At 38.9% G+C, this 26426-nt stretch overlaps 1 protein-coding gene across 4 annotated transcripts in view; it reads left to right on the forward strand.

Annotated features, from left to right (window-relative positions):
* LOC109229410 (rab3 GTPase-activating protein catalytic subunit) overlaps positions 1–26426 on the forward strand; it is a 42223-nt gene that overhangs the window by 9602 nt on the left and 6195 nt on the right. For 2 of the 4 annotated variants that reach the window (XM_019394834.1, XM_019394835.1), the window contains exons 7-19: positions 1262–1433; positions 2213–2435; positions 4843–4969; positions 17379–17488; positions 17614–17703; positions 20965–21096; positions 21224–21357; positions 21954–22040; positions 22145–22218; positions 23926–24106; positions 24233–24304; positions 25241–25280; positions 26147–26424. In XM_019394834.1, coding sequence (XP_019250379.1) covers positions 1262–1433; positions 2213–2435; positions 4843–4969; positions 17379–17488; positions 17614–17703; positions 20965–21096; positions 21224–21357; positions 21954–22040; positions 22145–22218; positions 23926–24106; positions 24233–24304; positions 25241–25280; positions 26147–26424 — 1720 coding nt within the window. Of the gene's footprint in view, positions 1–987; positions 1071–1261; positions 1434–2212; positions 2436–4842; positions 4970–17378; positions 17489–17613; positions 17704–20964; positions 21097–21223; positions 21358–21953; positions 22041–22144; positions 22219–23925; positions 24107–24232; positions 24305–25240; positions 25281–26146; positions 26425–26426 lie in introns of those variants that run through there. The other 2 variants (XM_019394837.1, XM_019394836.1) reach the window with 2 other exon arrangements.

A 26426-nucleotide genomic window follows, 5' to 3' on the forward strand; every position in this document is an offset into this window, starting at 1 on the left:
CTTCTGTTATTCGTGCTTCGTTGGCAGCCTGCGCCTCTTGAAGGAGAGCCTGTAACTCTTCACGTTTGCTTGGATCGCCCATAGTGTTTGGCTCTGATACCAAGTTGTTATGGTCACGCAGAATGGATCTTGTCACAGGGCGATTCACTGGAAAGTCTGTGTTGAACAGATCCTTTCCCTTGTTTCTATTCCGTGAGCGACCTATTTTGATAACAATAGATAAGCTCGTTAAAGGGAGCCTATAACCTTAGAACTCGTTAGAGAGAGTCCCAGATCTCTTCTTTTTTAATATAAATCTTGCCTACCTTTCTTTATTCCTTCTGTCTCTTTAAATAGAGTCTTATTACAAAGCTATTAAGCATAACTAGGAGTCTACAGATATAAGAAATCTACTAAACTAAGAATTCTAGTAAAATTAAACTACTGACTAAACTAAGAATTCTACTAAACTACGGATGAGTCTGTAACACACGTCATGGTTTGAAATGTGCCACAGACAAAATCCTGTGATGAATGGTAGATGGGTGAGCCCATTATCCATTGAGTTTCGAAGCGTGTGCCAGTTTGCCCTTGGGATTTATCGGTTGTTCCAAAAAAAAAAGAAAATCTTTCATCCTCCGGCAAGCAGCATGGCACATTAGCTGTTAGTCTGTTACAAGAGTCCTTGAATTTCTTTAGACTTCTTTCTGCAAAAGGCCAATATAACTGAATGGAGAAAAGTCGGCATATTTTGGAAGCTCTGTAAATTGCAAGGATAGGTTTTTTGTCTTTTATTTTGCTCTTCTTCTGTACATATGATTTTGGCACTGTTTTTATGCATTGATATATAAAACTTGTTACCATACTCAAAAAAAAAAAAAAAAAGAAGAAAAGTCAGCATAATATCTATATCACTTGAAACTTTTACTAAGAAATATGTAGCATTCACTCTTTGGCAAGAGAAGCGTCCTGCCACTTATATAAAAAAATGAACTTTTGCAAATATGTAGGAGTTAGCTACACCCTGTAATTGAAAATCTGCAGAGATAACAAGCACGACCACTGAAAATAACCACCTTGTTGAAGCTAAGGTATAAATCTCTACCATATTAAGCTAACTTCTGTCGAATTTCTAATGTGCTGCTCTAAAGTAGAGATCATGCTTGTATTTGGCTTCTTCAGCAGATGGTAATGCTCATCTCTATGTATGTTACATTTCTTTCCTTTCTGTAATGAATAATATAGTACACTTTTGATCTTTTTCACCCTTTGCTCCCTGCAGTTTGTGGCCAGCATTCGTTCCAGTGCATGATCCTTCTCGTAAAGCTTACATTGGTATTCAGAATATGGGAACCCTTTTCACCAGGCGATTTGAGGCTGACCGTATAGGTAGCCAAGTGCCGGTGAAGCTTATGCATTTGGAGGGATTGTATGAGCTATTTGTTTCTAAATTTGTAAGTTCTCCATTCAGATTGAATATTCTCAAGTAGTTTTATAGCTTATGATGGCTTAGTGGTCTTGCAGATCTTGATGACTTGCCCTATTGCCTAAGCTGGAATACTATAAAACTCCATGCATGATGTTTGTTAGCTCCTTTTGAAATGTTACCATTGCTTTGCCTAGACCTTTGTGCTTTATTGTTGTTGTCACACAGTGTTTGACATTTTGGATCATGAGAGCAACATGCCTAGTTCCTGCTTTAATACATGTCACTGGCTATTGACATTTTGGATTATGTGAGAGCAGCATATTTGATTCACGTCAAGAATTTTTTTTAACCCATTTTGCCACCTTGAAAAGGAAAAAAAAAACTTTGCACGCTCTCTACAAGGTTTCCGCCTAGAGTTTTTCCAAAAGGGTAATTATATGTTTTATTTTTTAATTTTTATTTTAATAATGGTAGTGTCTGAGTCAGCTTGCCCGCACCTCGACTAATCATCAGGTATCCGCTAACTCCCACTAGAACAGGTAGGGGTTAACTAGGTTTACTAATGTCTAGAAAATGGAAAGAAATCACTCAACGGTTTTTGCCTTCGCTAAGATTTGAACCTTGGTCTCCCATGGTTCATTGTAGCTGCATTGACTACTAGGTGACACCCTTGGGGGCAACATGAGGTTTTATATGTTTTAATACTGCATCTGCTCTTGTTTTCAATGGGTTGCATTGCAATTTGAGGGTTTAATTAGCTTCAGCTTATGTCCTGAGATGTTCATCTTAAATTACTTGCACAAGGCCTTCTCCACTGAGGACTTATCTACGCATCTTTTCGAAGTGAGTTTCAAGATGAAGCTGACCTATTGTACACTTCCCTACGATGAGGATGATGATGTACAAGAACCTGAGGCAGGGAGTACAGAATCTGGTGGGAGTCCCAAAAGCAATCATCACAATAAATCACAGTGGGATGATGATTGTCCTTGGAGTGAATGGTACTCGTCAGAGGACCCAGTAAGAGGTAATTATATCGCTGAGGATGCTAATAGTTGTATGAGTTTTATTTCCTAGCGCTGGATCTGGTGGCAATGGAACGAGTACCATGAAACCATGTTTACATGATTGATCTCAGGTCCTGTTTTAATTTCTCATATTTGGGTGTAAGGGTCATTGTTCTTAATTCCTAAATTGGGACTATGGAAGCACATTGAATTGACAAAATGAAAATGCATCAACATCAACATCAACAGACCCAGTAAAATCCCACTAGTGGGGTCTGGGGAGAGTAGAGTGTACGCAGAGGTTACCCCTACCCCGAAAAGGGTAGAGAGACTGTTTCCAGGAGACTCTCGGCTCAACAAGAGAGACAATAATATCAGAAAAGAAACAAAAGAAATGGCATGTAACAACAAAAGATGCCAGAAAGAAAATAACAACAACGGATAAGGGAAAGGACAATAACACAACACTATGCAACCAACCATGTGAACACATCATAGACTGCTAACAAACCTAAACAAAACTCTATTAGTCTACCCGGTACAAAGAGGGAAGAACTCTCGACTATCCCCTAGCCCACCACCCTAATGCTCGACCTCTACATGTTCCTATCAAGAGCCATGTCCTCGGAAATTTGAAGCCGCGCCATGTCTTGCCTGATCACCTCGCCCCAATACTTCTTTGGCCGCCTCTGCCTCTTCTCGTACCCGCCAAAGTCAACCGCTCACACTTCCTAACCGGTGCATCTAGGCTTTTCCTCCGCACGTGTCCGAACATCTAAGCCGCGCTTCCCGCATCTTGTCTTCCATGGGAGCCACACCCACCTCTCCCGAATAGCTTCATTCCTAATCTTATCCAGCCTAGTGCGCCCACACATCCGTCTCAACATCCTCATTTCTGCTACTTTCATCTTCTGGATATGTGAATTCTTGACTGGCCAACACTCAGCTCCATACAACATGGCTGGTCTAACCACCGCTCTATAGAATTTACCTTTGAGCTTCGGTGGCACATTCTTGTCACACAAAACTCCTGACGCTCACCTCCATTTCATCCACCCTACCCCAATACGGTGCGTAACATCCCCGTCGATCTCCCCATCTCCCTGGATAATTGACCCCAAGTACTTAAAACTTTCTCTCTTGAGGATGACCTCTGAGTCAAGCCTGACTTCCACATCCGCTTCCCCCGTCACGTCGCTGAACTTCCATTCCACATATTCCGTCTTAGTTCTACTTAACTTGAAACCTTTAGACTCCGGGGCCTGCCTCCATACCTCCAGTCTCCCATTAACGTCGCCTCGCGTCTCATCAATCAGAACTATATCATCAGCGAGCAACATACACCATGGCACCTCTCCTTGGATATGGTGTGTCAGTGCGTCCATCGCCAGAGCAAATAAGAACGGGCTGAGCACCGATCCTTGGTGTAACCCAATAACAACCGGGAAAGGCTCCGAGTCACCTCCTACAGTCCTAACCCGAGTCATAACTCCATCATACATATCCTTTATCACCCTAATGTAAGCCACCGACACACCTTTCACCTCCAGGCACCTTCAAAGGACGTCTCTAGGGACCTTGTCATACGCCTTCTCTAGGTCAATAAACACCATATGCAAATCCCTCTTCCTATCCCTGTATAGTTCCACCAACCTCCTGATAAGGTGGATAGCTTCCATGGTAGAACGACCCGGCATGAACTCGAACTGGTTTTCCGATATAGACACCGCCCTTCTTATCCTCCCTTCCACCACCCTCTCCCAAACTTTCATGGTATGACTTAGTAACTTGATACCCCTATAGTTGTTACAGTTCTGGATATCCCCTTTGTTCTTGTACACCGGAACCATTGTACTCCACCGCCACTCATCAGGCATCCTCTTTGTCCTGAAGATACCATTAAACAACTCAGTCAGCCACTCCAAGCCTGCTCTACCCGCATATCTCAAAAACTCTACTGGAATCTCATCTGGTCCGGTCGCTTTGCCCCGACTCATCTTACCCATCGCACCCACGACCTCCTCAACCTTAATGCGCCTACAATACCTAAAGTCTCGGTGACTCTCTGAGTGCCCCAAATGCCCTAACACGATGTTTCCATTCCCCTCTTCGTTCAGAAGTTTATGAAAGTACGATTGCAATCTTTGCCTAATCTAGGCCTCTTCCATCAATATTCGACCATCAATATTTGACAAAATGAAAATGCATAGGTTGTTAACTTTTCTAATTGTGGAAAGCCTTTAAGGCAATACTATCATGATCTTTTGGAACCTTGACATGGAAGTATGGAACGAATCTATTACGCTATAAATGGGAACACTTTGTTTTAAGGAGTATTATTTTTCTAATTCATTCTTCTCTATCCAATTACTTTTTGTCATATATATCCTTTTGCTATTATTTCTTTATTATGTGGTTATGATGCAGGGTTTGAGTTGATTGCGGTGTGGTCTGAGAAAGCATTTGAAAGTTCACTTGATATGGCTGAGTTGGAAAATGCTTCACCTCTTGAAGCTGATGACTGGTTGATATCTCCATGTTTGTCTGAGACTCTGTAAGAGAAACTCTAAGTGAATTATATTGGTAGTTTGTCATTTAGCATGTCTTCAGATATGTTCTGTTAAGATTGTTGTTTGTTTAGGTGCATGCGATAATAGAATATGTCACCTAGAGCATAGATTGCTTCGTTTCATGGCACGTCAAGAGTTCGGGTATGCTATCTAACCTAAAATGTCACTAGGGGCAGCTTCTTTAGGCACACTTTGAAAATCTCATACAAATAATAATTTCTTTTTAAGATAGCGAATATTTGAAAGGCTTAAAATAGCAGATATTTATAAAATCTTAGGGGAAATTTTCTTACATAAAATGGATTTGGAAAAGGGAAGAAGCTACTAATGGTATAACAGAATGATAATAATTTGTATAGCTAATTTTATCATTCCAAATAGGCTACCGTATCATTACTATCATGTCCAAAATGCGGATCACGATTTGCTTTAGCTAGGCATTTGAAATAAAGACTTAAGTATCATTGAAACACAAACAACATTGTCAAAGTTGTTGATTAGCATGATTCCAGGAGACTTGATTAGGAGTGTTGATTCGCATAATTTCAGGAGATTTGATTATATTTAGGAAGTTAATTTTATTATGATATTATTTGAGAGCTGGATTTTATAGATTTATTTTATTTCCTTAATTAGCAATAGGAGCTTTGTATAAATCCCCTTGCTCATGGGATGTAAACATACACAGAAATACAAGAAGCCTTTTCTTCTCAAAATCTACATGGTATCAGAATATTGCTGCCTTTTTGGGGTGAGTTATCTCCCTCGCAACACTAGGGTTCCGTTTCTATCAAAGACGTTGAGTTTTCTTTCTCTTGTTGGCCGTCCGCGATACAAACTCCTGATTTACTTCTGATTGGGCTGAAATATGGAGACATTCAAGGAGACGATTTCTAGAGAAATCTTGTCTTCGAATGAATTTCAGCTACTCCGTCGCCTCCTAACCAAACTTGACTCCGCTAATATTGCCACATCCAATCATGTGCAATCAGGTACCGCCTTTGCTGCTCACCTTACTTCTTGGATTGTCGATTTGGGTGCAAATAGACACATGACATGCTCTTCTAAAGGCATTCAAAACTATTCTCTGTGTCCCAAAGGAGATAATTGTGAGAAAGCACGGGAGAAAATATTATTGATATTATTGACATATACAATGAGCCATATATATATACATAACATGTCCTACTCCTAATACGATTAGGGTTATTTACTCCTATTTATATAACTATTCTAACACTCCCCCTCAAGCTGGTGCATATAAATCATATGTACCGAGCTTGTTAATACGAGGACCAGTGAGGGACTTGGTGAAAATATCTGCAAGCTGATCATTCGATTTCACAAACTTTGTAGCAATATCTCCCGAAAGTATCTTTTCTTTGACAAAGTGACAGTCAATCTCAATGTGTTTAGTTCTCTCATGGAACACTGGATTTGACGCAATATCAAGAGCAGCTTGATTATCACACACAAGTCCCATATGACTAATCTCACCAAATTTCAACTCCTTGAGCAACTGTTTGATCCAAATTAGCTCACATGTCGCCATAGCCATTGCTCGATATTCTGCTTCTGCACTAGACCGAGCAACCACATTCTGTTTCTTGCTCTTCCAGGACACCAAATTTCCTCCTACTAAGACACAATATCCAGACGTAGAACGTCTATCAGAAGGTGATCCTGCCCAATCAACATCTGAGTATCCAACGATCTGCTCATGGCCTCGATCCTCAAACAATAAACCTTTGCCTGGAGCTGATTTTATATACCGAAGAATGCGAACAGATGCATCCCAATGACTATCACACGGAGAATCCATAAATTGACTCACAACACTCACAGAAAAGGAAATGCCAGGTCTTGTCACTGTAAGGTAATTTAATTTACCAACCAACCGTCTATATCTTGCAGGATCGCTAAGAGGCTCCCCCTGTCCTGGCAGAAGTTTAGAATTCGGATCCATCGGAGTGTCAACAGGTCTACAACCTGTCATTCCTGTCTCCTCAAGAATATCTAAGGCATACTTTCGTTGTGAGATCACAATACCTGAGCTAGACTGAGCGACCTCAATACCCAGAAAATACTTTAGTTTGCCCAGATCCTTAGTCTGAAAGTGTTGAAAGAGATGTTGCTTCAATTTAGTAATACCATCCTGGTCATTGCCAGTAATAACAATGTCGTCAACATAGACCACCAGATAAATACAGAGACTCGAAGTAGAATGCCGATAGAATACAGAGTGATCAGCTTCACTTCGAATCATGCCAAATTCCTGGATAACTGTGCTGAACTTACCAAACCAGGCTCGAGGAGACTGCTTTAGACCATAAAGTGACCGGCGCAAGCGACATACAAGGCCACGAGACTCCCCCTGAGCAACAAACCCAGGTGGTTGCTCCATATAAACTTCATCCTCAAGGTCACAGTGTAAAAATGCATTCTTAATGTCCAGCTGATAGAGGGGCCAATGGCGAACAGCAGCCATGGATAGAAAAAGGCGGACTGATGCTATCTTAGCCACGGGAGAGAAGGTATCACTGTAATCGAGCCCAAATATCTGAGTATATCCCTTGGCAACAAGACGAGCCTTAAGACGATCAACCTTACCATCCGGACCAACCTTGACTGCATACACCCAACGACAACCACAGTAGATTTACCTGAAGGAAGAGGGACGAGCTCCCAAGTACCACTCGTATGTAAAGCAGACATCTCGTCAATCATAGCCTGTCGCCATCCTGGATGAGACAATGCTTCACCTGTAGACTTAGGGATGGAAACAGAGGACAAAGAAGATAGAAAAGCATAATAGGGTGATGACAAACAATGATAACTCAAACCGACATAATGAGGATTAGGATTAAGGGTGGTCCGTATACCTTTCCGAAGTGCAATCGGTGTACTAGGAAGAGACAAGTCCACAGCAGGAGCAGGGTCAGGTGCAGGACGTGAATTAGCTGGGCCTGATGCTGGGTGCGAACGACAATGATATGTCAAAAGTGGTGTTCCTGTGGCAGGGGGTCTAGGAGGAGCCACACTAGATTCCTCAACGGTTGGAATGGGTAAGACTTCTGTAGCGGAAGGTGAAGGAGTCTACTATAGCTCCTCCTTCACCTTCCGCCACAGAAGTCTTACACCACAAGATCGCCACAGGATACTACATAACTGAGCATCGACCTTCTCCCACAGTGTTTTGGCCTTTTCATCACCTTCGCTAGCCTTTTTTGTTAAATAATCTTGAACTCCTTGACCTTTACACCACAACTCGACAGACGAAGCCCAAGCTAAGTAGTTTGAACCTCCCATTAAAGGTTCTGAGGTAATCATAACACCAGAATTGCCAGAACCCGGGTTTTTAGACCCGAAAGCATCGACTCCCAAAGACATCGTTGGATTATCACCAAATAACAGAAAGAATCAACTGACAATTCGCTGAAACAGATGAAGGAAACACTGTGTTTGCCGGAAAAGTACTGTAGCTGCCGGAAAAAAATCAGTGTAGTCGCCGGAAAAACTCAAAGTGGTCGGAATCAAAAAATAAAATTATGGATAGGCTCGGAATTTGAGGGCGACCAGGCTGTCCTGAAGAAGCTCGGCCAAAAAATGGCCGGAAGAAGCCTCACGCGCCGGCGCGTGAAGTCGGAGATCGCCGGAAAATATTCTCCCGGCGGCGCGTGAGGGCGCGTGGAAGGGTTCCTGCCGGAGAATTTTTTTGGGGTTTGGTCGCCGGAAGATGATCTATCTCGTGGTGATGTTGGTTTTTGCACAACACCAACGGATATGGACTTTTCCTGCGGACAGTACTGTTTTGCCGGAAAAAGGCAATTTTTTTTTTCCTTCCCGGAGTCGCTGGAATTTATGCACAGCGATAAATATCTCACGATTGCTCTGATACCATGTGAGAAAGCACGGGAGAAAATATTATTGATATTATTGACATATACAATGAGCCATATATATATACATAACATGTCCCATTCCTAATACGATTAGGGTTATTTACTCCTATTTACATAACTATTCTAACAATAATGTTAAAATAGTCAATGGTTCTTTAACACGTATATCTGAAACAAGTTCTGTCATTTATACTCCTAATATTAAACTATCATCTGTGCTCTATGTGCCTGAGTTCCCTGTCAATCTTTTATTTGTTAGTGTCATCACCAAATCTCTAAACTGTAAAATCGAGTTCTTTCCCGATCATTGTATTTTTTAGGATCTTCAAACAGGGAAAATGATTGGCAGTGGTAGATTGCGTGATGACTTGTATATATTAGATGGGATTCAAAACTCTGGTCAAGCCTTTTTTCGGGAAAGTAAGGATGTCAACCAAGAAATAATACAGCGGCATAGATAGTTAGGGCACTCATCATTCTTTGTTTTGAAGAAGTTATATCTCGATTTGTTTTTAAGGACTCGATTTGAATCTTTGTTCTGTGATGCGTGTGAATATGCCAAGCATACTAGAAACTCTTATCCTGTGAGTGATAATAGAAGCACAACTTCGTTTATGACTATTTATTCTGATGTATAGGGTCCTACCCAAACTGTTTCTTTGTTTGATAGTCGATGATTTGTTACTTTCATTGATTGCTACACTAGGATGACTTGGGTATATTTGTTAAAAGCCAAAAGTTTTTTTTTGTTTTAAGTCATTTCATAAGATGATTTGTACTCAGTTTGATGCCAAAAGTATCTTGAGAACTAACAATGGCAGCGAATACATGGATAAAAGATTTGGTTCTTATTTGGAGTCCAATGGGATAGTCCATCAGACTAGTTGTCCTTACACTAGTGCACAAAATGGGGCCGCTGAAAGAAAAAATAGGCATCTGTTAGAAATAGCAAGATCTCTTATGTTCACCATGCATCTACCAAAACCTTATTCGGGAATGCTATTCTAGCGACTGCCTATCTTATCAACAGAGTGCCACTTAAACCCCTCAATTTTCAAAGTCCTCTGGAAACTTTAAAGGGTAAGAATGAATATACTGTTCCTCCAAAGGTGTTTGGGTGTGTTTGCTTTGTCCACACTAGAAATTCTGGGAAACTTGATCCTAGAGCTATAAAGTATATTCATTGGGTATTCTCCGAGATAGAAACGTTACAAATGTTATCATCCTCCCTCTAGGAGATCTTTTGTTAGCATGGATGTTACCTTTCGAGAATCTGAGCCTTATTTCAGTATTACCTCATCACCTCTTCAGGGGAAGAGTAGTAAGGAGGAAGAGGTGATTCTACCTAGTTCTATTACTGGACCTCTTGATGACATTTTCACAGGGAAAAGTGAAATTGTTAGAAAGATTTCAGGGGGAGACTATACGGCGTTTGGATAGGCATGATTTGAAAACTCACTCCAAGGAAAAATAAAGCAGAAGAAGCCATCATACAATTTATCGAAGTTGAATCTTCTTCTATTGTGGGAGGCGACTCGGAGCATTTCCCGGTTGTTATGGGATTACACCAAGGCTCTGCGCTTAGCCCGTTCTTATTTGCCTTGGTGATGGATGCTTTGACACACCATATTCAAGGGGAGGTGCCATAGTGTATGTTATTTGCTGATGACATAGTTCTAATTGACGAGACGAGGGCCGGTGTTAACGAGAGATTGGAGGTTTGGAGACAGACTCTCGAGTCTAAGGGTTTCAAATTGAGCAGGTCTAAGACAGAGTACATGGAGTGCAAGTTTAGCGCTGAGTCGAGGGAAGTAGGCGGGGACGTGAAGCTTGGGTCACAGGTCATCCCCAAGAGAGATAGCTTCAAGTACCTTGGGTCGGTGATTCAGGGGGACGGAGAGAACGACGAGGACGTCAGTCACCGCATAGGGGCGGGCTGGATGAAATGGAGGCTTGCATCTGGAGTCTTGTGTGACAAGAAAGTGTCACCGATACTCAAAGGTAAGTTTTATAGAGCTGTGGTTAGACCGGCCATGTTGTATGGGGTAGAGTGTTGGCCGGTTAAGAACGCCCATATCCAGAGGATGAAAGTAGCAGAGATGCAGATGATGCTGAGGTGGATGTGCTCACTAGGATAGACAAGATTAGGAATGAAGATATTCGGAAGAAGGTGGGCGTCGCCCCTGTGGATGACAAGATGCGGGAAGGGAGGCTCAGATGGTTCGGGCACGTGCAGAGGAGAAGTCTTGATGCACCAGTGAGGAGGTGTGAGCGGTTGGCCGGGGTGGGTACGAGAAGAGGTAGAGGGAGACCTAAGAAGTATTGGGGAGAGGTGATCAGGCAGGACATGGTACGACTGCAGATTTCCGAGGACATGGCCCTTGATAGGAAGGCCTGGAGGTCAAGCATTAGGGTTGTAAGATAGGGGTAGTAGAGCTTTCCTTACTTCATACCGGGGGTGAGGCGGGGTTGGATTAGGGTTGATCCTAGATGGCTTGCAGTTTATGTTGAACCCACACTATTCTTGCTGTTTATATTAGACCCAGGCCTTAGACTCTGGTTACTGTTATTGCATGTCATTCATTTTTTGGTTTTTATGCTTCTGTTACTATAACGGTTTCTGCTGGAGTTACTAATGAATTCTCTTTTCTTGTTTTTTTATTTCCGTCTTTCTGAGTCGAGGGTCTATCCGAAACAGTCTCTCTGCCCTATCGGGGCAGGGGTAAGGTCTGCGTACACAGTACCCTCCCCAGACCCCACTATGTGGGATTTTACTGGGTAGTTGTTGTTGTTGTTGTTGAATCTTCTTCTATTGTGAGTTATCTACATTTCCTAATGAGTTAGATGAACCTATTGCTAGGGGTGCTTATCGGGCGGATACTTACGCTTAACGGTTTGACTTATTGGTTATCGGTTTATAAATGTAGTAATCCGCTAGCCAGCTAATAAGGCATTGTGCGGATTAGCGATTATCGGACGGTTATCGGGCGGGTTGTTAGCTAAATCAAATAGGCAATAAAAAAGTAGAGAACTAGAGATAAGGGAGAATTTAGGTCAAAATTAATTTGTATAATGTTTCCTAATTCATGTGTTGTGACATGCAATATCCAATGCAACTATGATAGTAATGCTAACACAGCAGAATATGCATGGTGATCCTGATATTTAGGGGTGTTCATGGTTCGGTTTGGATCGGTTTTTCCCTAAAAAGAAACCAAACCAAGTAAGTCGGTTTTTCAAATATTAGAACCAAACCAAACCAATTAAGTCATTTTTTTCTCGATTCGGTTTATGTCGGTTTTTCGATTTTTTCGGTTATTGTCGGTTTTTTCTTAAATATAAGACATACACTACCAAACACATATTCCGGAGACCACATTTTCAACGTAACACTATCAAATCAATTGTCCTTTGAGAAATCTATTATTTACCAAGATATATTGATGATAATTGAATCAAATAGTGATGAATAATTTAAGGACTCAATTTAAAATATATTATTTTTAACACGAAATGGATTCTTACACTTGACTAAAGAAAACTACCAATCAAACTAGAATGTAAAGGTAAAGAACTATACAAAAAGTGCAAATTATTAACATTTACCATTAAATTTTTGACACTTTATATATAGGTGTAATAATAAATTTGAAATAGCTACTCCTATAGTCGGTTTGGTTCGATTTTTTTCTGATTAAAACCAAAACCAAACCAAATTTTGACCGATTTTTAAAATTCAAACCCAAAACCTAACCAAACCAAAAAAGTATCGGTTTTTTTGGTCGGTTTGGTTTGGTTTTCGGTTTGGTTCGGTTTTTTGGGTTTTTATGAACACCCCTACTGATATTCTGAAATCTTAATGATGCTAAATTGCTAATCAAAGTGGAAGCAGTAACTGTTGAGTTCTCTGTGCGGGGAAATAGATGATATTTACATTGTTGAACTATCAAAAACAAGGGAAATAGATGATATCTATATTGTTGAACTGCGGTGCTGCCAGTGTTGATTGAATTGAGAGATTAGGGATTTAGAATTTCAAATAGTAATTTATATATATAGGGGTAAAACTATAAATATAAAAATTCTTTTTTTTTGATAAGGTAAATTGTATTAATCAAAAGGGAGAGAACTCCTGTATACAAGAAGTATACCAAAAAGTAGAGAATTTACATCAGAACATGATTCTCTTCAAAAGACGCCCAATCTTCTATACAAACAGGGGCTATATGAGTGCACAAAAAGCGATCAAAAATAAAAGACTATTCTTAAGATGTGAAAAAGGAGACTCAATCCCCTCAAAAGCTCTCCTATTTCTCTCCCCCCAAACTATCCACATGAGAGCTAACGGGGCGAACTTCCATGCCTTTTGCTTTCTTCTTCTACGGAAACCGGCCCAGCTATATAGCATTTACTTTACAGTGCTTGGCATCACCCATTGAACACCAAAAAGGTTCAGGATCGCCCTCCACAAAGCCGAGGACACAGGGCAATGCAACAAAAGATGATCAACTTCTTCCCCTTAGCTTTTACACATATAGCACCAACTAACAAGTGTAATTCCCCTCTTTCGCAGATTCTCAGCAGTCAAAATCACTCCCCTCGCCGCTAGCCATGCAAAAAAGCACACCTTCGTGGGCGCCTTAGGAATCCAGATCGAGGAGTATGGAAAAGAGGCCTCCTCTCTCACCAACATACTCTGGTAAAAGGACTTTACGGTGAACAGACCATCGCCACGCAAACCCTATCTCCAAGAATCACAAGATGGCTGAGGCATGTCTTGCCCATATAGCAGTGTCAATAAATCTTGGAGCTCCGCAATCTCCCAATCTTGCATGTTCCTCCTAAATGAAAGGTCCCATTCTACCCCCCTACATGCTCCTTACGAATCTGTTGGACCATCAATTCCTTCTGGTTTGAAACTCTAAAGACGTGGGGGAAGGAGACCCTCAGAGTATCCTCTCCACACCACCTATGATTCCAAAAGCTGATTCTCCTTCCATTTCCTACCTTGTAAGAGATGTTGCCACTGAAGGATTCCCAGTTCTTCATGATGCTCCTCCACATGCCACACCCGAAAGGTGTTGTGATTGCCTTGGTCCTCCAACCCCCTCCCGTGGAATCGTACTTTTCTACTATGACCTCCCTCCATAGAGCATGCTCTTCTACCCTGAATCTCCACAGCCATTTCCCCAACAAAGCTCTATTGAATACCCTAAGATCTTTTACTCCAAGCCCACCCCACTTCTTTGGGGAAGTGACTGTCTGCCAATTCACTAGATGATACTTTCTAGTTCCATCCGCTGCATCCCATAGAAAATTCCTTTGATGCCACTCCAGCTTTTGTGTGATGCTTACAGGAGCTTGCAACAGGGACAAGTAATAGGTGGGCATACTCGATAAAGTACTTTTAGTGAGCACTTCCTTTCCGCCTTTTGACAAGTACTGTTTCTGCCATCCTGCTAATCTTTTTTCAACCCTTTCGATCACTGGATTTCCAAACCGTAGTATCCTTATGCGAAGCGCCCAATGGGAGACCCTGGTAAGTAGTGGGAAGGGAGCCCACCTTACATCTGAGAACATAAGACAAAGCATCAATGTTAGCAACCTCACCCACCGGGAAAATCTCACACTTACCGAGGTTGATTTTGAGACCTGATACTATCTGAAACCACTGCAGGACCTGCTTCAGGTAGGTCAACTGATCCATATCGGCATATAAAAATTCTTAACGGGTTAATGTTTTATCCGATAAGAAATTGAGTAATCCGTCCCCAAACCGTTAAGCCGTTAATTATAAAATTTCAATCCGTTCACCAACCGTTACCCCCGACAATAAGCCAATTAGCCAATTTTGCGGTGTTAACGGGTACGGTTTGGTTTCAACAACCCTACCTATTGCTCACGGAAAAGGATTCGGATCTTGCACCACCAAACACCCTTTATCTAATTTTGTCTCCTATAATTCTTTGTCTCCCTCCTATAGAGTCTTTGCCTTGTCTATTTCTTCTGTGTCTATTCCATAGAATTGGAGGCAAACTTTTGTAGATCCTAAATGGAAGCTAGCTATGATTAAACAAATGAAGGCCTTGTAAAAAAATGAGACTTGGAAACTTGTCACTTCACCACCAGACAAGAAGTTGGTTGGTTGCAAATGGGTCTTCACTGTGAAGCACAAAGCTGATGGCTCAATTGAAAGATTCAAAGCAAGATTAGTGGCTAAGGGATTCACTTAGACTTATGGAGTGGATTATCAAGAGACATCTGCCCTTGTTGTTAAGATGAACACTGGTAGAATTCCTTTTTCTTGTGCAACTAATCTTGATTGGGACTTGCAACAGTTTGATGTGAAGAATGCATTTCTTCATGGAGACTTAGAAGAAGAGGTGTATATAGAGATTTCTCCTGGAGTTGATACTGCACAAAGTCCAGGAAAGGTATTCAAATTGAAGAAAGCCTTATACGGACTGAAGCAATCCCGCAGAGCTTGGTTTGACACATTCAGCAAATCAATGATCTCCTTCGGTTACCAACAAAGCAATGCTGATCACACCCTCTTCATAAGATATCAAACGGGTAAACTCACACTTTTATGTTGATGACATAGTAATGATAGGAGATGACAAAGAAGAGATGTCCCGATTGAAGAAGTTGTTAGCACATGAATTTGAGATCAAAGATCTAGGAAAATTGCAGTACTTCTTGGGAATTGAGGTCGCTAGATCCAAAAGAGGAATCTTTATTTCTCAAAGGAAGTATATTCTGGATCTCTTGAAAGAAACCGGTATGACAGGTTGCAGACTCGTAAAATCGCCCATTGAAAGCAATCACAAGTTACAAAGCGGAGTTGGAGAATCAGTTGATAAGGAGTGATATCAGAGGCTGGTCGGAAGACTCATTTATCGCTCCCACACTAGTCCAGACATAGCCTATTGAGTTAGCCTGGTGAGTCAGTTCATGCATGATCCCGTGATCCTCATATGCAAGCTGTCTTTCACATTTTGCGGTATCTAAAGTCTGCTCCAAGGAAAGGTTTACTTTTCTCCAAACATGATCGCCTCCAAATAGAAGCCTTTACAGACGCGGATTGGGCTGGATCTCTAGATGACAGAAGATCAACATGCGGTTACTGTACGCTCGTAGGAGGAAACTTGGTTACTTGGAGAAGCAAGAAGCAAAGTGTAGTTGCTAGATCAAGTACGGAGGCAGAATATAGATCTTGTCCCAGGGTGTTTGCGAACTGCTGTGGCTACAAAAACTACTATAGGAATTGAGACTGTCTGAAAAAGGAAAACTTTCCTTGTACTGAGACAATAAGGCTGCCATCACTATAACTCATAATCCAGTCCAACATGACCAAGCAAAGCATGTGAAAATTGATCGACACTTCATCAAAGAAAAAGTTACAACTGGTTGTCTTGAGTTTGTTTCATGTGCCATCGGAAAAACAGCTAGCTGATGTATTTACCAAAGGTCTCAACAAGCAAGCTTTCCATACTTTAAGTTGCAAGTTGGGCATGCGCGACATCTTTGCACCAACTCGAAGGGGAATGTTGATTAACATGATTCAAGGAGACTTGATTTAGGAGTGTTGATTAGCATGATTTCAGGAGATTTGATCATATTTAAGAGATCTGATTTTATTATGATTTTATTTGATTTGATTTGATAGCTAGATTGATTGTACAAATTTAATTTTATTTGCTTAATTAGCATTAGGATCTTTGTATAAATTCCCTTGCTCATGGGATGTAAACACACACAGAAATACAAGAAGCCTTTTCTTCTTCTCAAAATCTACAACAATAAGAAAACCTAATATCCACCTTAACTCAAAATTGGATTGCTGGCTGCACAACTTCTCGGGACTCTCTTTGCTGATCTTTATCCAAAAGTCTCTCATTCATGTAGTAAAGGCTAAAGAAACAATGCATTCTGTGATTTCTGTCTTTCATGCCGATTCATTTTATCAATGAAGAATATTTACTTAAGAGATCTACAAAGATGCATTTTCCCCGACGGTGCAGCTATAATTTTGTCAGTGAGGCAGATTAGTTCTTAGAGTAGGTGTCCGATGAACATCATCTTTTGTATTATTTGTTGATTTGTAATTCTACATCTGATAGCGGCTGGACTTTAACACACTAATGATTTTGAGTGGTGTTTGAAATATAACTAGAGGAAAATAGTGTTGTTAAAAGTTGTAAAAAGTTCCTGGCCCATTTACTTTTTTTTTTCACTTTGGGGAGTAGGGGGTGGGAGAAGGGTTATCAGGTAGCTGAGGTTGAATCGTGTACAATGAGCAAACTTTCACTTCTGTCCAAAACAGTGAAGGATTATTTGTTTTGTGCGTCACTTAAATTTTTTAAAATTGCAAGTGGCAGGGTTTAGAGATCCTGTTCTTAAAATTCTCTTTTGGTTCAATGATTGCCTTACCTCTGAACTTTGCACACCCAATTTGGAGTCTTATTTCGTAAACATTTGGTATTTTCAGCACTGAGGATTCTGATGGAAAGAGGATTGGATTTGCATCACAGTTGCGGCTTCTTGTTGATGCTCTGGAAATGTCAATGGAAGCAAAATTTATAGAAGATTTTGTTTCAGGTTCTAAAAGTGTTCATGAAGCATCTGTACTTCAGCTTTCAGATTAATGTAGCTTCAATGTCAGATCTTAATGCATGTGAAGTAAATCTTGACACATTTGTTCTTCATTTTGCTTCCGTCATTAGAGCATTCAGGACCTGAGACTGTGAAGTCTAGTGCAGTCATACCTCCTCCAACTGTCCTTGATCGTGTGCTCAAAGACCTTTTTCATGAGGGTATGTCACTAGTTATTCATTTTTTCAAGTGGCTTGCGGGATTATACTGGGTTGTTGTTGTTGTGGTTGTTTTTGACTTTTTTATTATTTCCCTCTTTGGTTATATAAATGTGCCGCTATGCAATTATGGCATATCAACTGCTGCTTCTTGGGGTCTCAACATGCATTATCCCCACCTCTGGCTCTACATTAGTTTTATACCCATCTCTGGCTCTATGTTACTTTTGCTTAATTTTGAGGTTAAATATTATGATCAGTTGCATTTCACATGTGAAGCAGCAGTATGCGTGTTTTTGAGGGAGTAATAAGTATTTGAACTTTTCTTGGACAAGTGCATTGCATGTGTACCCCATATTTATGAGTATAAAATTTTTGAGAAATACATAAATATTATTAAAAAATATTTTTGAGTTATAAAATGAGAACTAAAGAAAAAAATTGAAATTCCTGAAAATGATGAATGTTAATCTCATTTAACCAGCACATCGAACGAGAAAACCATACCGAACAGAAGTCCACGGAAACAGAAGCAGTAAGGTTGATCAATGATCCATCATGTGTTATATCATTATTTATCCTCAGTACATAAATCATCATGTGTATGAATTTCTTTCATATCTCTCGTGCCATATTAATCCTCCACGTGTAGGCTCGAAATGTTGACAATATTGAAGGCATTGTTCTTTATACATATTCGACAAACAAAGATAAAAGAAAAAAAATACAGACACATACAATTTATTTGTCATTGAAAACAATTTTGTTTTGCCAGAATATTACTAATTCTTTCATTTTGAAAAGATTTAGTGTAGCAGTTTAGCTTTGTGCAATAAATTTAAAAAATAAATTAAGTATGCTGAACAGTTTAAAGAACATTGAATAATCAGTGCGAAAGATCCAAGACACCATTCCTTATAACAAAATAAAAAAAGAAAGAAAAGGAAGATGATTGTATAATATTTCAAATTAATGTTGTGCCATGATTATTTCTCTCGTAATATGATCACTGTATACGTAAATGTGAAGCGCAATCCCACATTCCTATTCCATATTACATAGAAATTACCTAAAGATGAAAGAACACTAACTTTGGCCCTTATAAGCAGTGAAAAGAGAATCAAGTCACTTGCTTTTTAACTTTTACAATAGAAAAACAAGACTATAAAATTCTAAAATGGATTCTTGTACATTTCTATTACTGTGTCCCACCAACTTCACCCCTAGTGAGTTGGTTGAGTCCAAGAAGCTGAAAGGATTTCACAAAGGTGAATGATAACAGATGGCTTTGAAAGAATCTTTACTTAAGTGGAAAATTACATTACATGATCATTTCAAAAGAATATAGGAATATGAAACCCAATGTGAGAGCAAAAACGAGAAGATAACATGTTAAGAAAGAATACTAATGTTAGCTTTGAAGATGAATAGTATGCTGGAAACAGTACAGTAATAAATTTCTTACAATTAAAGGCTAATGTTAAAAAGTTCAAGATTTCAAGTCAAACTTTCTAACATAATTTTATATATTACTCCCTCTGTTTCAATTTAGATGACATACTTTCCTTATTAATCCGTTCCAAAAAAAATGACACGTTTCTACAATTGTAACTAATTCAACTTAAACTCTTCATTTTACCCATTTTACTCTTAGTGAGAAGCTTTTATAACCACACAAATGTCATGGCCCCACAAAGCTTTTACCCCTTAAGCTTTTAAGACCACAAGTTTCAGAAGTCTTTTTTTTTCTTAAACTCCGTGCCGAGTCAAACTACCTAATCTAATTGAAACAGAGGGAGTAATATTAAGGGTAGAATGGTCGTTTATCTTTTAATGGGCATTATGGTAATTCAAATTTGAACTTGGGGGCTTCCCACATTTAGTCTAGTATAGAAGTATGTACACTACAAATCCTTTGCTTATTTAAGCATAGTCAACTACCAAACTAGTAAATATTATTGCCTTCGTCACTTTTTGACTGGCAATAACAAAGTGACATAGTTAGATAGAGCAACTCAATGTCTCAACCTGTCATTATTTGATAAGCAACTTGACATGTCATTTTCACTAGTCTGATACATATTTCATAAATCGACTAGATGATTGAACTTACCTAGGGGTGTCAACAGTTCGGTTCAGCCGATTATTTTATAAAATTTGTACCATACCAATTTTTTAGTTATTCTACTATGTATAACCAAAAGTAGACTTTCCGAAACCATCCCAATCATATCGGTTTCTCTTTGGTATCGATACGGTTCGGATAATTTCGGTATTTTTTAAAATGTCATGTAAAAGTCACTAGTAGAAGTAGAATGCAATAACATATGTACTTTTATATGACTTAACAAAACTCTTTAGACATTTTTACTGTTTAAAGGGTGATGAATTAAGAAAACATGAAAGATGGCCAGAGTATAGATCCATCAACTATTCTACAGCAACATAAAAAAAATTAAACAAAAACAAAAAAATATATATCACACGAGTGAAAAGATATTAACCAACTGGGACTCAAGAATAAAGTCTATAGAAGATTAAATAGTCAAAAAAATAAATAAATCCAAATCACACGAAAGGAAACATATTCAATACATTATAGTTTCCTGCTCATAATCGCTAGAACCATTATGTCTTGCTAGTGAATATGTTGGATATAATTTAGTTTCAATAAGAGTAGCATAATAGGTTTGGAATTAGAATTTTGAGTTTTAAATACTTGTTGGCTTGTAACGTTTTCATAATTCCAAGGCCTGCAAAAAAATTTAATGCTTTATTATTTTTAAACCTAATATATAAATATATTTATCACATGTGAATTTATTCGGTACAGTTCGGTATATTTTTGGTTTATTTTCATAAATTAAAAACATACTCTAATTATCGATACAATTATAGATTTATATAAAACCCACGGTTTTATTAAAAGAAACCTCAAAATCGGTTCGGTACGGTACGGTATGGTTCGGTCGGTTTAGTCACTTACTTACCAAAAGAAAAAAGAGGGTGAGGTAGGGCATAGATGATGTGCTGTATTTTTAGCTCAACTAGCAACGTAGGAGACGCATACATTTTTGTGGTTGTGCTCCACTAGTGATGGATCTACTTTAAGAAGATAGTTTTGAAATTAGATGAAATGTGATGAACTGTCTACAGAATTTTAGTGGTATGTGGTAACAGATATTCCAAATTTCAGGGTCTAACTGACAAGAAGTTTGACATCTTCATTGGTTCATCATGCTTTGTTGTAATTTATTCATACAGTTGAAGGCCTGCAACTTGGTTTTTCTGATGGAGATCATAAAGATTCCCGCACCATTAAAGGTGCCCCTCTTGAGTCACTGTTTGGGCAGTTCTGTCTGCATGCTCTGTGGTTTGGTGATTGCAATATACGTGGTACTTTTCTGACTTTCTTCAAGAGCAATTCAAACACATTACCTTTTCCGTGGTATATTCCTGTAATCATGTCTACTTTTGATTTTATTTTTCCCTAAGGTTTTTGTTTTCTATTGGTGTCTATTAGCTATTGCTATATTCTGGATAGAGTTCGTACGGGAAGTTCGCTGGTGTTGGGAAGAGTCACAGCCAGTACCTAGAATGCCATCTAATTGTGTAATTGATCTATCTACCTGCCTGATTAACCAGAAACTACACATGGTAAGTAACCTCTGGAGTTTGATGCTCTGCTCATAGACTAGAGAATTGAAAAATATTGAGCTTGAAATTTCATGTCTATAGATTCCATGAGGATGTGTGTATATGCCACTAAGGAGTTGTGTTATTCAGCATTTAGATTGTCTAAGTGCCGCGTCTGTTTCCCTCTCTTGCTCCTTCCTATGCCTTCCCATTCTATCCTCTTGTGGTTAATTTTGAAGTCCACCCGCGCAATTCATTGCTGTACATGTAGACAATCTGACAGTGGAACTAATTGTGAATGTACAATATGACCCGACCTTACCAGATATGGATAAATGTCATTTTTTTTCAGCTTATAATATGGTGTTCTGTAATTTTGCATAGATTTTCATGATAATCTGTTGCCCCGTTCACTTATAAAGAGTGAAATCTTTCTTTGGGAGAAGGTGAAACTGTACAATATCTTTTAATTTTGTGAAAGATGAAGTTTTTGAGTCTTCTAACTGATTGTGTTCCTCTGCGTTTTCTCTCTAGTGGATTTTCTCTTTTGAAGATATGGTGATGAAATATTATCTATTTGCTCTAATTGTGTTTTTTTTCTTCTCTCAAATGTGTAGCTTTCAATTTGCATTAATAAAAAGCGTCAGCAGGAGCAAGAGAGTCCAAAGGGCGGTGAACAAAGTTTTTTTCCTGCTCATGTTAAGGTATTATAGCATCAATAAATGCTATCATTTCAAGTGTTTAAGAATGTCAAAACAGTGTTATGGCTGTGTGTCTGACAGGAAACCAATTAACCAATGTGATGTAGGAAGAGACTCAGGTCAAACGTTGTTTATCTCCTCATGATGGAAAGACTCAGACTTCTTCTGGAGAACGTGAAAGGTGAAAAGCAAGTGAGAACCTTTTGTGTTATGTTGAATGATAGTTGTCGGTGGATCATGTCTTTCCAAAGTAGGTTATTTCAGTTCTTCTGCCTTTTGGTAGTGCTTTTATTCATTCTTGCATTCCAGTCTCCGGATGTTAAGCTTTGGGAATCTAAAGTTGTATTCCGAGAAGTTCATTGCAGTTGCTATTATAATTATCTTGGCCTTTACCTTAGCTTGTTTGTTTTCTTGTGATGGAGTACTATAATGCTCCTGTAGTTCCAAAGCATGGTGATTGTGCTGACACACTCTAAAATATGTCATGAATTTTTGGATGTTTGTCAAATCTACTTTCATTCATTTGTTTTCTAATTTATGAATAACATCATAAGATTGGGATTGGTGGATATGGTGTTTTTGGCTTGATTTGTTAGGTATAGCCTAAAGTGTTTTCCTAGAGAAATATTTTCCTGTGTTTGGTTGCCTTAACCTGTTGAAAAAAATTCCTTCGCGAGATACTTGTAGAGCAGAAAGACTTACTCCATGCTTCCCGATTATTGCAAAGGGAACTTTTTCAAAAGGTTAAGGCAACCAAACACTGAAAAATATTTCTCTAGAAAAACACTTTAGGCTATACCTAACAAATCGAGCCATAAAACATCATATCCACCTCAATCTTATGGTGTTCTGCATAAATTAGAAAACAAATGAATGAAAGAAGTAGATCCAACAAACATCCAAAGATTCAGGACATACTTTAGAGTGCGTCAGCACAATCACTATGCTTTGGAATTACAGGAGAACTATAGTCCTCCATCACAAGAAAACAAATAAGATAAGGTAAGATAATTATAATAGCAACTGCAATGAACTTCTCGGAATATAACTTTAAGACTCCCAAAAGCTTAACATACTCTTACTATCAACTCTTACTTCGTCTTTCTCAAAAAATAAATAAATTATCAACTCTTACTTCATACAATTTGCTTCAAGCAGCATGTAATGCTTGACACTAGCATCAGCACCGCCTTCTTACCCCATCTGGAACCTTTAATATTCATGTCCAACCAAATACTGGAAAATGATCTCGAAAATAGTTTTCTAAAGTAAGGCAATTTTCACTAAAATATATTTTCCATTAAAACATTTACCAATACACGTGCACACAGTATATGAGAATATTCCCATTATTTGCCACACATTTAAGGGGAAATAAATTAATGCAGTAGTTCTGGTTTTGACAGTCCTGTTTTATATCCTATTTTTTAAAACTTATGACAGTCCTTTTAGACAATATTCATCCGAAACACTTAAAATGTGGTATTACGAGAAGGTGGGCTTGTCAGTTCCCCCCTTCCCCCGCTCCCCCCTAACCTTTTCTCTCATAAGGAGAAACAAGCTGATCCTTGACTAATCCTAATCTGTTCTATAGATTTTAAAGTGTATAGTCTTCTATGACATCTTTCTTGGTATTAGCTTCTATTGTTTGGGTTTTAAGGTAATCTCAACTAGCCTAGGTATAGTCCTTTCAGTTTTTCCTTCATTTACTTTTGAACCAATTCTTTGATTTTGATCTGCAAAATTGCAGTGCCTATAAATTTGGTCTTGTAAGCTGGGGATACTTCTATTGTGCACAGTCTGGACAAATGTTCCAAACTTACCAGAATGTTCTGAGTTTGCCTTTGTTTTTTTATTTGAATTGAGTTATTTCCTGTTTTTTCGGCAGTCTATCAAGACCAGATGGTCTAAAAGATTCTGTGGGTCATATTTCTAATTCTGGACATTCTGATACTGTGAAATTGGGTGATGCTAAGCCTTCATCATGTATTAGGAGGGGATCAGCTGGTGTTGTGGGTTCTATGATGCTTTTGGAATCTCAACAGAACATGCATGCTCCATTTACACAGGTTGGTTTATTTGAATTGCTAACCACGTCTTTATTTGTTTCATTCGCGTCTTTTACTGTCCAACCTTCTCTTGTTTCTGGTGCACACTATTAAAGTTTTTTCTTTTACTTTGAAAAATTCCTATAGGAGCCGCCGGTTATGACCGAAGATATGCATGAAGAACGTCTACAAGCTGTTGAAGCATTAGGTGATTCTTTTGTGAGCACCAAACTCTATTATCGACAATTCAGTTTCCTGATAGATAATCATCAATTTGGGTGGTATTACTATCCCTATAGCAGGTCATTGCTTCTTGTCGTTGAAATGATTGGTGCTTATTTTGGAAAGTCTGAAGTAGTAGTCATAATTGAATAGTTAGGTGCATAGTGGGATCAGGTATATGTTTTCTGATTTTTTGTTTTGACAGCTCTTAACCTGTTCAAGAAGAGAAATACTATTACCTTCTCACCGTTCTATGGATCTTCAGTACCGGGGTGTGGTTATGAATTGTGAAACCACCTATCCATATTTTGAGATTGCTAGTATGTCTGGTAAAGATGATTGGGCACATGATGACGTTTGGAACAAAAGTGTAAAGAGCCATCTTAGCAATCCCTTGATCCTTGGACGCGTCTGACCTCGCAACTTTTCCTTAATGCTAATGTTTTTCTTGACTAATTTTCTTAAGAAATATTCAATTACAATGCGTAACCATATGGTTCTCTCCAGAAGGTCTGTACCTGGATTTGCACTGTTGTTGTGACTACTAACTTCAACGTTGTTAGACCTACTTTTTAGCCCACCATTTTTATTTTTTTCTCTAGTTTTTTTTGCTTGCGGAGTATCTCTAAAATATTGTTCCACTTCGGAAAGTAGCAATCTTTGTTTAGAATGCAAAGCTAAAGAAATATGGAGTGAGCTACAATTTGTATTTCTTGAACAGAAAACTCTCTTTTACCATTCTCTGTTTGGCTATCATAATCATACTGCTGTTTGGAGAGGAGATCTGCAGATGTTTCTTGTATCGTATATTCGTATGATGAAAACAGTTGTTTCCAGTAAATCTATCATTTGCTTCTTTACCTAAAAGCCTCACCTTGAACAGTAATACTTTCATTTCATCTGACAATGGAAGTTTCTAATGTTCCTTTACAGAGCTTTTCGGCTCAACTGGAGAAAGACATTTTATCATCAGGTACTGACTTCTGTGCTTATTTTCTTAAAGGCCTTCCTTGCTGTTCTGTCTTGCATCATGTCCATGTTCATGTAGTGGTATTTTCTCAGTGGTCGTTAAAGTAAAATTTCATTTTACCATCCGAGAAATGCCGATATTTCTTGAAGATCTCTGGCTTGCTTTGTACTGAGAATTTGCAAACATTTGCAGAATTTTGTAATGCAAAGATTTTGTGCCTAAAGCTAATTACTTTTAGCACATTTTTTGTCTTGATATTTGTCAACCTCTTGGTTTACAGACAGCAGAGCGCCGTTGTTATTACCCTTCTTATTTTTTTTAATGTTGCAGCTATATATATTATTAAAAAAATGACATAGGCACAGTCACTAGCTGAAGGATGAAAAGAGGTCCATTTGCTCTCAGCTTTTCTTCTGAACAGACAGTTGCATCTCATTGAGAATTTTGAAGTCATTCGTTTCTTGATATGACTCATCTAGCCTTCCACGCTGTTCCTGTGTCACCTTACTACAGAACAAACATAGAAACAAGAGCTAATAAATGTCAAAAAGTTGCATACTAGCAGCTTTACTCCTCACTGACTCGGAGACATTTGATGATTAGGAATTCTCTAAGAATTAAGGATCTCTGATCAATGTTAGTTAATGCTCTGTCAATTTTTCAATTGCAGTTACTCTTTGCATCTACCTATTTGTCAATCAAATGTTTGATTTGTTTTCCATGTCAATTATTTAGTCTGCATATCTAGTTGTGTGGATCACATGAAATGTACTCTTTCAGAAAATTATTTGCTTTCTAGATGTGTAGATCACATGAATTAATCTCTCCTTCATAAACTCATCCTTGATAATCCTTGCACTATGAACTAGATATGTCTGCATTTAAAGCCGCAAATCCAGATGCTGTTTTTGAAGATTTCATCCGATGGCATTCACCTAGAGACTGGGAGAACAATGATAATATGGACAGTGGAGGATCTCACGATAATGCAATCAAAGGGTTAACGGTTGAGTGGCCCCCTCGAGGAAAGCTTTCAGAAAGAATGTCTGAGTTTGGCAATTCGTGGAGAAAGATTTGGAATGAGGCACCTCCTTTGCCCGCTTCTGAACAGAAGCCTCTCTTGGATCCAAATCGAGAAGGAGAAAAGGT

This window comes from Nicotiana attenuata, chromosome 7 (genome assembly GCF_001879085.1).
Source record: "Nicotiana attenuata strain UT chromosome 7, NIATTr2, whole genome shotgun sequence".
Lineage (NCBI taxonomy): Eukaryota > Viridiplantae > Streptophyta > Magnoliopsida > Solanales > Solanaceae > Nicotiana > Nicotiana attenuata.